The sequence below is a fragment of the Grus americana genome, chromosome 7 (assembly GCF_028858705.1).
Source record: "Grus americana isolate bGruAme1 chromosome 7, bGruAme1.mat, whole genome shotgun sequence".
NCBI lineage: Eukaryota > Metazoa > Chordata > Aves > Gruiformes > Gruidae > Grus > Grus americana.
Window position 1 is genome coordinate 36,807,780 of NC_072858.1, and position 17,093 is coordinate 36,824,872.

At 42.3% G+C, this 17,093-nt stretch overlaps 2 protein-coding genes across 3 annotated transcripts; both read left to right on the plus strand.

The window, feature by feature from the left end:
* Positions 1 to 1,072: 1,072 nt before the first annotated feature.
* SRGN (serglycin) lies at positions 1,073 to 3,563 on the plus strand. The gene is made up of 3 exons (XM_054831239.1): positions 1,073 to 1,230; positions 2,895 to 3,042; positions 3,212 to 3,563. Exons 1-3 carry the CDS (start codon positions 1,152 to 1,154, stop codon positions 3,423 to 3,425), a joined length of 441 nt encoding a protein of 146 aa, XP_054687214.1. The 5' UTR covers positions 1,073 to 1,151; the 3' UTR covers positions 3,426 to 3,563.
* A 538-nt stretch (positions 3,564 to 4,101) lies between these two features.
* On the plus strand, positions 4,102 to 17,033 carry VPS26A (VPS26 retromer complex component A). Of its 2 annotated transcripts, none has more exons than XM_054831236.1 (9): positions 4,102 to 4,162; positions 7,387 to 7,536; positions 9,242 to 9,317; positions 11,546 to 11,702; positions 12,172 to 12,336; positions 12,793 to 12,899; positions 13,779 to 13,847; positions 14,411 to 14,553; positions 15,261 to 17,033. In XM_054831236.1, exons 1-9 carry the CDS (start codon positions 4,160 to 4,162, stop codon positions 15,372 to 15,374), a joined length of 984 nt encoding a protein of 327 aa, XP_054687211.1. In that variant the 5' UTR covers positions 4,102 to 4,159; the 3' UTR covers positions 15,375 to 17,033. The 2 variants fall into 2 exon arrangements, with proteins under 2 accessions (XP_054687211.1, XP_054687212.1); XM_054831237.1 differs by lacking the exon at positions 4,102 to 4,162 and adding an exon at positions 4,514 to 4,642.
* Positions 17,034 to 17,093: the final 60 nt, after the last annotated feature.

Below are 17,093 nucleotides of genomic sequence, written 5' to 3' on the forward strand. Positions count from 1 at the left end.
AAAGTCACCGTTCAGCCCAGGTCCCCACCGGGGGCCTCCGTGGACTTTCCACTGTGTAAAAATAGATTTACCACAGACAACTTACATAATCACCTGCAGCATCATCGAAAGGTGCTGGCAGCACGTTAGGCCCACACGTCTGTGCCCTCATTAATCCAGCAGCTAATGGTATGACTAAGACCCCCCACCACTTAGATAACCTTTTTGTATGTAATTTATTCTGAAGTGAACTCAAGCTTGGTTTAATCACAACTAAAAGGTAAGCAAAAGGTACGAGCTAGCTGAAAGGCAGCTTCCACGTATCCATAGAAGGGCTTTCGTGGCTTTCCCAGCTGGGCTTCTCGTGAAGCCACGTGCTGCCCAAACCCTTTACACGCTCCCTGGGATGCTCACACCACACAGCAATGAGCTGGCTGCCCTGGATCAGCCGTGGGGGCCAAGCAAATCTGTTGTGACCTTTCATGTTTCTACCAGGATCTACTCTACACTTTTTCCATTTTTTTTTTTTTTCACTTTTACTGTGAACATCTAAGATCCTGCTTTCAAAATGAAGAAAAAAAAAAAAAGGTGTGAGATTCCTGAGGTAATTTACTTTTGTGGACAAAGATTACTTCGTAGTTGGTGAAACCTGCAATAACTGTGAGCAGCTGGCTCCCGGCTCTCCCAGTGGACTGACAGCTTGAGGCGGGGAAAATTGCTCCCGGTGCCAATGCCAAAACACAGCTGGCTGAAAGTTGGGGGACACGAAACATTGCTTTTTCTCTCTAGATGAAACAGCAAACGCCCTGGAGCCCTCTGAGCAGCGGGCAGGTGCTGGGCAGGATGCACGCCTGGACCACAAGCTGCCAGCAGCACACACCTTCAGTCGCGCGGGCTGGTCCTGGGTTTGCTTTTCTCCTCGGGCAAAACTGGAGACGAAGGTGGTGGGGATAATTTTTTTTTTTTTTGGAGTGATGAAGGCCGGGAGGGCAGAGTGCTGAGCTTTTCTGTAGATGTTTCACCCCCATGAATCAGGAAGCAGTGACGCAGGTTATGGGTTGGGTTTGAGGTTTTGGAAACCTTTGCTAAAAGTCGATCTCCTCGCCCCGCTGTAGTTCTGAAGTGTGAAGCCGTGGTGAAGGCTGGTGGCGAGCAAGGGGAGGCCGGCCAAAATGCAGCTCTTTATCAGATGTAATGGGAGGATTTTCCTGGCTATTTGTTTAATCCTCTTTGTGGGATACACAGCACAAGGTAAAACGGGGCGGTTGTTCTCTCGGTAATCCTCTTTCTGTGCTCTGCAGTGTAGGCCAAGTAGGCAGCCTCCGAATTTTTCAAACTGTCCTTCTTCTAGGGGTAATGAGATCTACTCAGAAAACCTGTTTCGCTAATATTTCATTTTCTGGAGGGGGAATGGTAAGAAAAGGTGCTTTTTGCTAGTGGAGCATTTCTGTGTCCCTTTCCCAGCCCCGATGAGAAAAAGACTTCATGAAATAAGTTGCTGTATGTGGGTATATTTTCAATCCATATATTTCAGTATAGAATTTTTTTAACTGACCCTTTCATAGTGGTCTGGTTACATACTGTTATTCAGCTGTGTAGTTACAGACAGACTTTGTAACAGTTCCCATGTCATAACTACTACGGTCTGCTTTCTTGGGGTGGCAGGAAAGTAGTTGTAAGTATGAGGAAATTAAACGGTTTATTCGGTACAATATTGCAACACGCAGCACTAAAACAACTCAAAGGAAATGTTGATTCATGATGACATGTACGCTGTGGATTTGTTTCTCACGTGAGAGAAGCGCTTCTCAAGCATGTAGAGAATAATTTGTCCCCAAACCAAGGCTGCGATAGTGATAGGCTTTCATTATGTATCTACCACTCGGAGGCTAATCTTTGAGAGATTACGGCCTGCTTTTTGTACGTTGTCTATTTGCAAATTATTCAGATGCAGTTGTTTATTTCGTTGCCACTGTTATTATTAAAAACTTTCTTCATAATACGCTAAGAGACGAAAATAAGTATGAAAAAGGAATGTGCTGTAAAAGAAGCAGGAAATGATAGTCGCAAGATCTTTTTTCTCTTACAGAAGAGCGCAGGAGGTAGCTGAAAGTTGTCTACTACTTTATGGAAATATATAGGGCAATAGAGAAGTGTAATTACAGGAAGATATTCCCAAGACAAATGAGAAAAAATAGATAAAGTGCCAAGAGGGGGAGAATGCACCAGGAGGCTTCAGAACAAATTAATTACATGAGACCAAGAGGAAGAACAAAATGCCGCTGTTTTTGTTTTTACTTTGCAATCGTTATTTCCTCCCATTGGTATTTTTTGAAGACCCGTTTTTCAGTAACAGCCCCGATCAGGCACCCAGGGTGGCACCAGAACCGAAACCATGGCTTTTCGTAACCCTGAGCCGTGTCCAGGAGATGCGTGAACTGTCTCTCCTCTGGCAACACGCTCCGAGAGCCTACGTAATCCCCAAATCTGCTCTCTGCTGGGGTGGTTTGTCCCCCAGAGATCATGAGATACCTCCACCAGCTTCAGGGAGAGCTGCAGGCGGCTGAACCCGCAGATGCCCTCTGTGCCCCAAGCTGGGAGTGAGCCCTGCTGCAACGTCAGCACGAGGCGGTGGCTTCCCATGGGGTTTCCATTTCTAACTCCTGTGGACTTCCTGGCGCTGTGTGTGAGAAGCGCCTGACGTCTCTGATAGCAGGGGTGTTGCTTAGGAATACCAGTAGCCATTTCAAAAAAAAGTCTACAGGGTTAATTTACTTTTTGGCAGTTGAGCAATCAGGGCCACACAAATTACTTTCTTCCACTCCTTTAAGCTTTACTAGGCGCTCACTAAAGTTAATAGGTCCTTGTGAATAACATCCTGGTCCCTGTGAATAATGCATGGCTGATTCAATTAGGTGCTCCGGTGCAGAAGGCAAGGTACAAGAGAGTGAGGTGCCGACCCGATGCCTGGTCCGTTAACTGCATCGAAGAGAAGGGGCCCTGGTTCTACATGCCCACGGGTGGAGCCAACAGGATCCTTCCTCCCATGGCAGACCCGTCCCTGTAAGTTCATGTGCTGCACATTCATCATTAATGCTGGCACCCAAAAATGTCCAGTATTCTTGTCTCGATGGTCCTGTCACAGTGTGGATCACCCATGGGAATGTGAGGCTTCAGTGTGTTCACTTAAGAGATACATTTGGAATAAACTAGCTGCCACTCTGCATTTCAGGCTGAAGAGCTACCAGGAGCTGAGTGATATATTCCCACTCTCGGATGAGGAGTCTGGCTCCGGGTCTGATGCCACAGTGGAAGCAGATCCAGCTTCTGGGTCGGGGCTTGGTGACGGCGATGGCTTCTCTGAGGTGAAGCTGCCCATCTTCCTAGCGGGCCTGCGAGGTGGCGAGCTGAAGCAAAAGCTAACGGAGGAGGATTTGCTCCTGTAGGGCTGGAGACATTGGCCTCGTGATGGCGGCGGTGGCCTCCCTTGCCTCCTGCACCCTTTCCCTACTGCCTGACCCGACGCAATGGTCACGAAGCTGTTTTAAACCAACTCCAAGTCAATAAAAACTTTGCCTTAAAATCTTTATTGCTTTCACTCACTTAAAAAAAAAAAAAAATCACCTTTGTTCGGTCTGAACTTGCTCTTTGCTTTTTTGCGGGTGGGGCAGCCATCCCAATCGGTGGAAAAACAGGTTTTGGGGCCCTGGCTGATCTGTGTGGATATTGTCGTGCTCCAGGGGTAATAAATTAAAAACCTTGATGTGGTGGGAGTCGCCTGTACTGTTACAAAACTCAGCTGATCACGTAAAACTCGCCCGGGCGGCTGCCTCGCACTTCCTTGCTCGCGTTTCCCTGAAAACCAGAAAATCTTGTTGAACCTTTCGGGACCGTTATTTCCTGTCAGCGACCAACACTCCCCCACGCGCGCGCACACACACGCTGCCGCCTCCCGGCCGCTAGGCGGCGCCCACTCGCCGTGCCGCGCATGCGCTGCCACAGCCTCGACCCGGGCCGGCCCTCGGCGGGTAAGGAGCGGGCGGCGGGAAGGCGGAGGAGAGGGGGGACAGTCACGTGCGGCGGGGGGGGCGTGGCGTGGCGTGGAGGGCGTGGCGTGGAGGGCTGTAAGGTCACATGACAGGGGCGCGGGCCGGGAGACGGCTGCGGAGGGGTACGCGCCATGGTGAGTGCGGGAGGGGCGGCCGTTACCGCTCCGTTACGCGGGCCGTTACCCGCCAACCGCCGCTCCGCGCACGCCCGCCGCCTGAGGCGCCGGCCTGGGTTGTGCCTGAGCTGTGCCTGAGCCGGGCGGTGCCTCCCTCTCTTCCTCCCCACCTGTGGCTCCGGGCTGTGCGTGAAGAGAGCCGCCCCGCTGGGTGCGGTTTGCCCTCCTGCGCCGCCGGTTGTCCCTCCTCTCTCCTCCGGTCCGTCCGCGGAGCGCCCGGTGACTTCCGCCGCCGGCCTGGCCGCCCCCTCCCCGGCCTGCGTCACGCGGCCCCGCTGCTCCCCGCCGCCCGCCTCGCCCGGAGCTGCGGCCGGGCCTGGCGGCGGCCGCCCCGCACCGGGAGGAGTTCCTCCGGGGAGGGAACCGCTGCTGTGCGGGGCGGGCTCGGGGGAGAGCTGGCAAAACAGCAACGCTGGGGCGAGATAGCGAAAAACAAAGGTTTGGGGTGTTTTTAATGTAATTTATGGATTAAGGCTTGGCGTATTGCCCTGCCGCTCCTCCGTGCGCACATTGCCCTCGGGGTTTAGTCGTGAAACTCGGCTTCCATTTTTCCTGCACAGCTGGGGTCAGAGAGGCTTTGGGAAAAGTGTATGTGATAGTCCCGGAAGCATCAGTAAATCTTTCAGCAGTCCCGTAAGGCAGCGCTTAAACTGACAGCAGTCGGTAGCGATCCTCCAGGGCTGGTGAAATAGCGGCCACTTCGTGCTTAGCAGGTTTGGCCTAGGCAAAGTGCTTGGTGTGCTCTGATGTATAGATTTGAAAAAATAGATATTTTAAAGAATCAGCCAGATCAATGCACTTTGGGTTTCTGAAGCATGTGGATTCCTTAATGTGTGTCTATCTCTGTTGGACGTGCAAAAGCTTTCTAGGGCTCCCTGTGAAGCTGAGGCTGGGATTTCGGCACTGTTTGTCAGCTGCTGGGAGTCCTACAAGTCCTTTAGTACAGCTATAACACATAAGGACGGAATGCAGATTGATTTCAGTCCTCATGTAGCAAAATATTCAGCATTTGTCTTTTGCATTAAATCAAGAACATAGCCAAGTGCTTGGCCAGCTTCTTAAAAGCTTAGTTCTCTGTCTTCATTTTCTTAAGCTGTAACATAATAAGCCATATGATGGCTTCTTAAAATACTTCTTGTTTTGCATAGTTTCCCCGCAGCAGTATCTTCAATAGCAACTGGAGGAGATACCAGCTGTTGATTTCTTTATTCCATATGTTCTTGTCCTCTCTGGATGAGATCATGGCTAATCTCTAAGGGGTACAGTTGAAATATTCATACGCAGTGTCTTGAAGTGATGTGTTACCAATGTTAGGTCTGACTGACTGCTTTAAATGATGCTACAGCTTCAGAATTTGGAAAGTACTGTGAGAGCATCTTGTGTAATGTTTACTTAAAGGTAACGTGTAGCTTTGCTTGGAGGGGAAAAAAGCATAAGGCTAATCTGGAGAACGAGTGCAGAATTTCTAAGCAGAAAGATATGGGCATGCCCAAAAGTAACTTGTGTAACAGTTTAAAATAGTCTAAAGACTTGGAATTCTTGTTGAAGTGTTCTTCTTTCTCTCTCCCCCTTCCAAAATCAAGAATGGTTCTAGTGTGCAGTCATTTAAAAAAAGTTTTATTTCTTGTTTCAGCAATTAATGCGAATATGTGCCTGGCAGAGGCTTGGAGGCCCATTTGATCTTAACGTTTCACCACCTTCTTGGTCATCTGCTTCTGCTTTCCTCTGAGAATGCAAGTAGATACAACTAGGTTTCAGTTAGTTCTGTAGATCTTTGTGGATTGAACTAGGGCCGCTTGCTATCTGAACAAATACAAAGTCAGTTTAGTCTTGTGTGAATTGGTTTTTTTTTTATAGCTCAAAATTGCACCATGTTTTTGCTTGACTTGTATGGGTAAGCAAAAAGTTATTCAGTGTTCTTGCTGCTAGGCAGCAGCATTCAGATTAAACTTCCTTCTAGACTTTTTGTTGTTAATACTACATTTCAAACTTTAGGTCCCCAGAGTGTCTTGAAATGTGTTCTTACTCAATTTTTGCGATTAAATTGGTTAAGTCAGAATGACTGCTTCACCTAGCTGAAGTGGATGCTCTTGTTGAGAACATAGTGTAATTCCCCCCCCCCCCCCCAAGTTGCACTGAATTAGTGAAGTGTTGTCTGCTTCAGTACACCAAAGCAGATTAGTGCCTAATTCTTAGGAGAAAACGTGTGCTTTTGTACTAATCTTGTTGAGTTTCCCATAGAGCCACTAGCGTGTTTTGCAGTTTTTTGTAAGAAATGTTTGTGCAAGGTCAAAGGATGGTCTTTCCTAATTTCTTGTGTTTGGTGCTGGTCAAAAGTTCGTACCTAGGAAATGCTGTTGTAAGGTGAGGACAAACATTTAATGCTCATAATGAATTGGTGCCTGAAGCAGTATTACAGATAGGATGGATGTTACAAGTTTATCTGACAGCAGAGTAGCTAGCGGAGACTGTATGAAGAACTGCTGTCTCTTGAACCTGCTAGTGTGCTCTTTACTTGCTGAGAGAACTGTGGGGTGTAGGAAAAAAGGGCGAATAAGTCCCTATTCCCCTTCGCCAAGCCAGGGGATGCTTTAGGCCTTGTATTATATACTTTATTGTTCCTTTTCACCCTACTTTGCTCTGTTATTCCTCCTACTTCTGAGCATCCTTGTTACTGCTGTTTATGCAGTAAGTTATGGTAGGTATAAAGCAATACGTAGTTTTTGGTATAATATCTCAAATCCTAAACCAGATGGAATAAATTTGTTAAACATATTTTTTGAAGTGTGGTTTAAAAACGATTTTTTTTTTTTTAAGTGAAATCATGATTGGAAATTTTGCAGTGACAGAAACCGAAGTTGTATTTGAAACAGTAATGTTTTAAATACTTGTTAGTATTTTAGTGTAGTAGTAATAATGGTAATTACGCTGTGTACTTTTTTATAAACATTATATTTTGTAAGAGCTGTCACTGCTTGTTACTGACTTGATTTCAATATTTGCTAGATGAACAACTGTCTTTTGTCATCGCTATTTCTTGGGTCTCTAATACATACTGGCTTTGTAACTTCATGGGAGCACAAATGTTCTTCCTCAATGTATAGTGTACAGCTGCAAGTAAATACCACATTTAAAATGGAGTGTCCACTGTGTAGTAACTTATCCAATTCTTGTTATTCCAGAGTTTTCTTGGAGGCTTTTTCGGTCCTGTTTGTGAGATTGATGTTATTCTTAATGATGCCGAAACTCGAAAAACAGCAGAAATCAAAACAGAAGATGGTAAAGTAGAAAAGCATTTTCTCTTCTATGATGGAGAATCTGTTTCAGGAAAGGTAATTTTTTTTAAAAAAAGTGACTGTTAATTACTGTACTGATTCTGGCATGCAAACACACCTAGGAAGGTAAATGAAAACCTGATATAAGAGCTGCAATTTCAGCTTATGATGTTATTCAAAGAGAAAACAGTGTTTTCCTGTATGTTATCTTTTTTACTATAGTCATTCAGGCAACTGTTAAAAGTGAACGTTTTGAATAGTAGCTGTTTATTTGTTTCCGATCATCTTGTACTTACAAATAAGCTTTTTGTGCAACCAAGTGCAATCCTGTCATTGCTTCTGACAAGAAAACCATTCCAAACTGGATCTCCATTCTTCCCTTTCCCCTTGAATTCCAAAATCCACAACCCAACACATGTAACCGTAATTTTTGCCTGTGCAGCTAACCTGCTTTGCATACCCTGAAGCTAAGCCTTAAAGTTTCATGTCCTGAAGTGGTTTCTGGAATTGCATCAGAGGAGCCATATATGAAGTTCAGCTGGCTGTTGAGTTGAGAAGAGTTTTTCTTGGTTGGGGGAGGGAGGGGGAGCAGGGAAGTTGAGATTGCCAGAGGGATTCCTCTGCTTTCAGTATTGCACCTAGGAACTCTTTGCTGTCACTCTGGTTTTACTGGAGCCATTCTCATTCTCAGAATGTTTCTGTTATGAATCACTTTTCCTCCAAGAAACTTGAGCCAGATACTGGGTTCTGAGATTGACTTCTAAGTACCTGCTTCAGTCTTGACTGACCGGTTGTTACTGGGCAGCTTCCTGCTCTTAAGATATCTCTCCACGTTAAGAGCTTGGTTGTCTAGAAAGGTCCTTTCAGGGGTGTGAACCTCTTACAAGATGAGCCTCAAACTCAGGAAACTGAGGAAACTAGCTTTCGTACGTTCACTGGCCTGAGAACAACTTGCTTGTATCAGCAACTCCTGAGAAGTGCCGGATGAGTTTTGAATAATGCAAGCACAAGTGGGACCAGTAATTTACTGGACATCTTCCACCTACCCCTCTCCTTTCCACCACAAAGATAGATTGTTCAAGCTTTTCACTTTGTACTCAGATGTTGATGATGCACTGGATTTTAAGGTACAGGAAATTCCTCATAAGGAAAAGTTATAAATATTTACATCTTTCCATAGAAAGTAACCTTATGGAATCTTTTCTTGTGAGGAGAGGTCTGTTTGTGAGAATTAAATTCACAAATGAGGAACTTGATAGTAGGTTTCATTATCTGCTATTTTTCATTGACTTCTCTAACACGAATACTGAGCTATCTGCTGAGGAGGGGACTTCAGTTCACTTGACTTGAAAGGAATGCATCTCATGGCAGTTCTTTTTTGGACTTCCAGAGGAGACTCAGAAAATGCTTTGAAGCTCTCTGCCTTCAAAGATGGCAAGAGGGTCATGACTGGCTTATGCAAACTCCACTGAAGCTCTGGCTTGGATTCTTAATTTTGGAACTCGAAATTTTCAAGATTACTTATTAAATTCAGTCTTGTGGATGATTAGATTTTTCTTAAATGCTTTAGTGGCGCCTTGGTAATGCTTAATTTCATAATCAGCTGTTCGATTTGGTTGTTTTCAAACTGAAGTAGCTTTGTGAAGAAGTCTCAGGATTTTTAGGCATGTAGTAATAATGCGTTTTTCTTTTTACTGAGATCATGTATTAGAGTGAAAGTGTTGGAAAAAATGTAACTGTTTTTCTTTTTTTGCCTTGATAGGTGAACATCTCCTTTAAGCAGTATGGGAAGAGACTAGAGCACCAAGGAATTAGAATTGAATTTGTAGGACAAATTGGTGAGTTTAAGCTATAAAGGGGATGTTAGGTGCATGTGGTTTATGGAACTTGGCATTTGCAACTGTAAGCGGTCTGGCTCAAATATTGCAACCTGATCGGCTTAGTGGATGACAAGTGCCAAAGAAAGATTATATTCTCATTTCAACGCAAGTGATGTACTGATTTGTGCTAGTCAGAAAGTCATTGGGAGGGAAGATACATACATGTGAGGGAGAACTGGGATGGTGAGTATTCAGTCTGTCTAAGACTGGTTAAAAGTCTGATTAAGAACCACTTGAGATTTCTGAAAACTAAACTTGAGGTCTTTAATTCTGGCTCTGAAAGAGAAGATGCATAGAAAAGAAATGATGGTGCAGCCTATAGCAAAATACTTCTAAAAATTCTTTGGTGGTTGGTTTTCTAAAACCTAGTTTTATACTGTTAACATAGACCAGTATTGACATTTTCGAGAGTCTCTGTGCTTTTTAGCAAGGTAATGTGGTATTGACATTAAAAATGTAATTTTCTTATAACTTGTATCTAAGTCTGCTTAGATTTGAACTATGAAGAATCTTGATCATGTCTAACTTCTTAGCAGTTGGGGTAATCTCTCTCTATATACCCTTAGGCTGATGCTACAATTCCTTCCCTCTCCGTTAGAGGGCTGTTTGCATTATTGTCCCCCTTGGAAGTAATCCTTCAAGTTTCAGCCTCATACAATTGACTTGGATTGGAATTTCAAGTCAGTAGGCTCCAGTATCCTGTCTCTGAACTGTTATGTAGTAGATATGACTGAGTTCTGACACCTGCTGCTTTACGCTGTGACATTTTGATCAATAGGGCTGTAAAAGCAAACTTTCAGAATAAAACCGCAGTGTGATGGGAATGAGGCATTTAGAGGTAGGGGAAAAAATAGAGCTCACATGTCAGCTTCATTTAGTCTGTTGACTTCTAATAGCTATACAGGCTCTTCATCTACACTGATGCGTAAATTTTATTCTCTGAATGACTTTAATTTGATGTAGCGTTTCTTGAATTGTATGTGTTTCTGGGACTTCCTGTTGTGCTACAGTTTAGAAGTCAACAGTTATGCAGAAGTGGTTTAAGCTACTGCTTTTTCTACTTCTCCATGTTTTCCTGCATCCTTTCAAGTTTTAATATAGTAATACGCAAAGCAACCCAGTAGCGTGATCTGTCTCTGCACTACTTGGAGGCTAGCTCCAGCTGCGTGTCAAAGACATTTTAAACCAACTCTTCAGAGTACAACTTCTCTGACTGGCACAAAAAGTACTGGATATGCAATAGTAAATAAACTTTGTATTACATGAATGCTTGTCATAGCAAACAAAGTACACCTTAGATAATTTGTATTAATATCAGAGAATAAACAGTTACTAGTTAGTGTCGGGTTCTATCAAATTGGCAATGATAAACTGCAGAGTTGGCATGTTTAGTTCATGTATTCTCTTCTGGAAAGCTTCAGTAAAACCAACTACTGCTAATGTTCTTAGCTGATGTTTTCAGTTGTGAATTGTAGAGAAACTTGATTTTTATATACTAAAGTGTTTGGATTTTTTATGGCAATGTTAAACCTTAGAAAGGTAGAAAAATTTATCTCAGTGAGAACTGCATGACATAGATCTAGAGATGAATAATAATGACAGTGGTCTGGCCTGGGGACAGAAGATGCCATTGCTGTGAAACTGGTGTGTCTGTACTTATGTGTTAAGAACTTGCTTCTAAATGACTGACTTAGACCAGTGGTCATAATAAGCCATTTGATTGTAGACCAGTAGTAATAATAAGCCATTTGATAGATGGTGTTGATCTGCAGGATACCAGTTGGAATAACTGGCCTGTCCTAAATGAGCAGGTCTTGATGTTGCTTAGATTTTTGTCCCTTCAGCTATAAATGCTGGAAGCCAAGATCAGGCACTGCTAATTACAGAGAATGCAAGGCAAGAAGTAGTTATTACAGTTAGCTAAACTGTCATTTAAAAAAAAGATGCTGTGCTAGTGAACCTTCAAATGTGTGTTCTGTTCATTGCAGTTAGCTCCTGAGGAATGCTTACTGTAGATTGCTGAAACTGAAGATAACTTTGGAAAACTGGATAACACATTTGGTCAAATATGTGTAACTTTATTGCTTCTGTTGTCCTCTCCCACCTCCTCCTGCTAAATTAGAAACAGTTTTGTTTGCTAAAAACAAACACTGAGTCATGTTTTCCTTTAACTTTCTCAACTTTAGAGCTCTTCAATGACAAAAGCAATACTCATGAATTTGTAAACTTAGTGAAAGAACTGGCCTTACCTGGAGAACTGACCCAAAGCAGAAGCTATGACTTTGAATTCATGCAGGTTGAGAAGCCATACGAATCCTACATTGGTGCCAATGTCAGACTGAGGTTTGTAACTGTTAAGCCTTCTCTCCCCTCCACCCCTACAGCAAACTCATAATTTGGCAATTAATTGTCCCCTTCCCCCCTTCCTCCTTTTGGATTTCAAATCAGACGTGTAACAGCCAGTAGCTAGTGCGCCTTGATTGGAGTTGTTGAGATTGTGTTATAACGTTGTCTTTTCTACTTTATTTGGAATTGCTCAGTGTTGTTTGTGTAGATGAAATTCTTTCAGTTTAATCAAGTGGAAACAGTCCATGTGTCTCATTTAAAAAACCCAAATACAACCAATGTATTGGCCCCCTCCACATTTCCACATATAAATGTTTTGTCTTCTATTTTGGTGTCTTACTCTTTTCTGCTTAGTCTTAAGAGAACGTACTCTTGTCTTTCAAAGAATACCTGTACTTCAGAATATAAGGGCTTTTACTTATGCAATTCTGACTAATTATGGTTAACTTAGTGGCTTTCTTCCTAGGTATTTTCTAAAAGTGACAATAGTCAGACGGCTGTCAGACTTGGTGAAAGAATCTGATCTGATTGTTCACCAGCTTGCTACGTACCCAGATGTAAACAACTCCATTAAAATGGAAGTAGGCATTGAAGACTGTCTTCATATAGAGTTTGAATACAATAAGTCAAAGTAAGTGTAACTTAGAGTGAAATGCAGTCAAGTAAATATCTCAGGATAAAAAGGTAGAGTACGTAATATTTGATGAACAACCTGGTGTCTGGGGACTTAAAATGTAAAGCAACATTTTCAACAATTAATGTATTGAGCTGTTTGGTTACTAACTACACAGTGGCCTTTTTTGAGGAATACTTGTCTGTTCTGTCTTCAGTACCAATAGGAAGGTCGTTAGCAAATACTGAAGACTTGATTTCTGCATCTAAGCTTTTTACTTCCTTTAATGGAAGTGTGCCAGTGATGGAAAGGTGCTAATTGCACTGGTCTGGCTGAGATGCTTAGCTCAGTGGGGGAGCAAGCTCTGAGTAATTAATAGTCCAGATAAGGTAACTGCCTGTATAACTTGTTTTCAAGAAGGTGTAAAAGTTGTCTTTATTCTTTAATGAAAACACCCATTCTGTTCTTTTAAAGGTATCACTTAAAGGATGTGATTGTTGGAAAAATTTATTTCCTCTTAGTGAGAATAAAAATTCAGCACATGGAGTTGCAGCTGATCAAAAAGGAGATTACTGGAATTGGTAAGAGAAATAAAGTCCAAGAGAAATGGCAGCTTGTATGCCGGTTGAACCTTACACAAACCAGGAGAGTGAAGTTAATAGTTGCAGCTTTGGCTAAACTGGTGCTCCATGTGCTTCTTTCTCACTGGTGTTTGACTACCATTGGCATTTTGTGCTTTGGTAATCATACTTTATCAACATTAGCTAAGGTCTGTGGCATTGTTCTGAGATTGTGAATGTTGGGCTAGCTTCACAAATGTGAACCATTGTTAATGGAACTCGGGCATAAATATGCAGCAGCTTAAGCAGCCTTGATAGATAATGAACAAGGGAAAAGGTGTAAAATGCATCCTGAAGACCCCCTCGCCTCTGCAGATATTAGCTGGTAAAGTGGGCTTGGTAAGTGTTAGCGTGAATCTCTCATGTTCTAGAAATGTGTGATTTTTTTTTTTTTTTTCCCAGTCAGACTAAAGCTAGTATGATGGAAATATCAAGAGGCTTTGAAGCAGAAACAGCTTGATTATTGCAAATCAAGCTTGCACACCCTTGAACTAGGAAGGCAGAAGGAGCTTGTGGCTCATGAATTCATTCCCTAGTGGCTGGGGCTCTAGTGAGCTGCTTGTGCAGAGAATGAGAAGGCCCCATAGCAATAGAGGAAGGGCAGAAAGCACTGGTTACTGCCTCTTCTGTGTCACTGTGGGCAGAGAGTAAGAAGTAGATGCTCTGCCTAGGAGAGGGTTTTGCTTGCTTTAGCTGTGTGTAACTTATATGCAAGACAAAGGCAAAAAAATGCAGTGTTCTGTAATTTAAGTGCTGCAGAGTAGAAATTGCTGTGATAAAGCTTTTGTAAATGTTTAGAACTGAAGCGTGTGTTCTCACAATGAAAACTTGTTTCACCAGGACCTAGTACCACAACAGAGACTGAAACCATTGCAAAGTATGAAATAATGGATGGTGCACCGGTTAAAGGTAAATAACTGTGCTTGTTTTAAAGGGTAAGCATTTTGAGTTAAAACTGAATTTAAAAAATAATCAGGAGGAGAAGAGATGACTTGTATAAATTTTTCTTGGAGAAACCACACTTCTCCTCAGGTTGCTGAAATGATAGTGGATTTTCTTACCCACAATAGACATTTTTATTGACTTAGGGCATTTCACTTGGGATCCTAGTAATTCTTACCCTTATTTACTGTTGGAAATTCTATAACTGATCCTTTTATCGCTTTGGTTCAAACCTGACTCCATGGTATAGACCAGCTTTAGAGAGTTCAAGATAACTGATCCTTTTGTCTTGCCTGGCTACTATGCTTCTACTGAGAAAGTGTTCCCACTGTTGGTTTCACAATTGCCTCTGTGCTGAGTGTTATGTTAGATGTTTTTTGGTGGTTTGTGTTTTTTGTTTGTTTTTTTTTTTTTAATTTAACCAAGGAGCACAGAGAGTGCTTAGGAAACTGCCTTTATCTGGCATGTTTTCTGAAACTGCATTAATGACATCCAGTTTTAAGGAACTAATTGAAACTTTTTTTTTTTAGGTGAATCGATTCCTATAAGACTGTTCTTAGCAGGCTATGATCCAACTCCAACAATGAGGGATGTGAACAAAAAATTTTCAGTGAGGTACTTCTTAAATCTAGTGCTTGTGGATGAAGAAGACAGACGTTACTTCAAACAGCAGGTATGGTCTATAGGAATATTGTTGCAGGTGCTCAGTGTCATAGAAATACCTTGCATTCTGAATATCTGGACAAAACACTTTGTGGGTAAAATGAGCTATAGGCGCACTTGTTTGCTTGTGTTTATTAAACTACTGCAGATAGATTTCCTCTCCCAGCATTAGCCCAGGTGCAAAATTGCAATAAAGGCTGAGACACTTGACTGAAAATGTAACAAAAGTTGAGGTGATGCTGAGGATAGGAATAGTGAAAAGGGTCACTGGAATGAAGCAATGTGGATTGGATCAGAATCTTCCTTTTAAAGAATAGAGAAGGCAGTATTATTAAACACGGAAAACAAAAGGTAACTGGAGCATGTGGTGGCTATAATTTGGTTTTAGATTTTGAAAAAAGAGGAAGAAAAACTTCCTGAACCCTTTAATACTATCAAAGTTGGGATTAGGATTGTTAAGGAAGAGCTGACTGCTCAATATTGATAAAGGTATGTGTTCAGGCAGTAACTAAAGATCTAAACTTAATTGTGTCATCTTTCTGTTACTTCCCATATGTACTGCACTGTTCTGTAAGTAATGGGGATGCAGAATTTTTTGTGGTGTGGGTTTTTTTTCTTTTTTCCTTCCAAGTCTTTGCCTATCAGGAACTTAAGATACTTGATGCTGCTGGCTTAATGGTAAACAGTGGTTTCAAAAGTATTTGCCTCCTCAAATAGGAAATAATTTTATGGAGAAGAGCTCCTGAGAAGCTGAGGAAACAACGAACAAACTTTCACCAGCGATTTGAATGTCCAGAATCACAAGCATCTGCTGAGCAACCCGAAATGTGAACTAGTCTAAGGTGAAGAACTTTGCGATGCTTCAGCAGGTTAAAGATGGCAGCAGCCTGTGGGAAAAGAAGGCCAGAATTCCCATTACGACTGTCTTCCTTCATCTTGCAGTGCTGCATTTACCATACTACTAAAGCGTTCTTCAGTTAAACATTCAAGTATGTATATACATTTAAAATAAAGTGCTTTCTCAAACACTGGAACTTTCTTAAGCTACTATTTTATACTGCACATTTACTTTCATTTGATAACGTTATATGCACTTGGATATGCATAAGCTTAAATCTAGTTATTTCCATGCATGGTAGGCTGGTATATTTGATTTTTGCTGATCACTTATACAGTGTAGACTAAAGCATTTTCCTTCTCTCATGTTGTTTATTGCATGTTTCTTTCCAATGTTGCTTATTTGCATTTGTTTTGTTTTGAAACTACAGTAAGACACAATTGACTAAATTACACTAAAGATGGAGGTTTACGGTGAATTTGTCCTGAGAATTCTAATTACTATTTTAGACAGGGTTTAACTGAAACTGTGTATATATGCACTATGACTATGATAACTGTGGAGCCTTCAGACACCTTACCAAGGTTTCTAAGAAGCTTTGAATCTGTCAGTAGCAAAGAATGTTAGGAAGCATCTTTGCCCTCCCTCCCCCAATTCTCTCCCTACTGTACTTCTCTAAGCCTTTCACATGGGAGTCATTCCTGACTTTTGGGGGTTCATTGCCCAGTATCTAGTGACTGTAGAGATCTTGTCATGATTTCACCTTCAGGTGGTGAGGGAGTAAAGTATTTGAACGTGATTATCTCTTATCAATGAAATAAATGCTGGTCACGTTGATTATTTTATGAATAGATGATACTGTGTGGTTCCTCCTGGCTTCATGCTTCCACTGTCTTTGCTGTCTGTCCCCTTGCTGTCCTGACAGGAGAGGCAAAACTCCTCAGAGGACATCCTGCCCTTTGCTGCCTAGTCCAGCTGGGCCTGTTACGAGGGCAAATGAGCTCTTTGTGGTCTTCTGGAAAGGTATTTTGAAGCCAGGCGAGCCTTAAAACTGTTAGAAGCTTGTCTGGCACAGCAGATCATTTGTCTTAATCATCTCATGTACGTTTAGTGTTTGAAGAAATAGCTTAAAGGAGTTAGCCTTCATCTATTCACAACTGAACATGTAGTCTGTTATCAGACGTGTGGCTTGGGCGTAAAACGAAGCCTGCTGTGTGGAAGGCTACTTGCGCTTGTAGTTCACTTGGCCTTTAAACCAAGACTTCTCAACTCCAGTGCAAGTGTCATTGGTAACCTTACTTTATGAGTAAGTAAATAATCAAATTACATTTCTGTAAGAACTGTTTTATTACTGTGGCACTTTGATAAAGCAGACAAAGACTCTGTGTACTTTACGCTAGCATACTTCTAATGATACCTTTGAATTGAGAGCAAATTTAACTCCCTCATGTAAGTGCCTGTTCAGAAATTTGAAGAATAAAGTAAAAAAGCCAAATATTTTCATGGTCACTTGCATGTTGTAATCTGGAAATGATTCCAAGAGACTTTGAAAACTTGATTGTATGTAACCAGCCTCAGATTGTGCAACCATCTGTAACAACCAGGAAGCGTACTGAGCTGCTATTTGAATTATTAAAACAGCTGTATTCTAATACCTGGCTCGTCGTCGTTGATGTCTCTGCGCCCCGCACCACGGCACCGCGGCCGGTTCC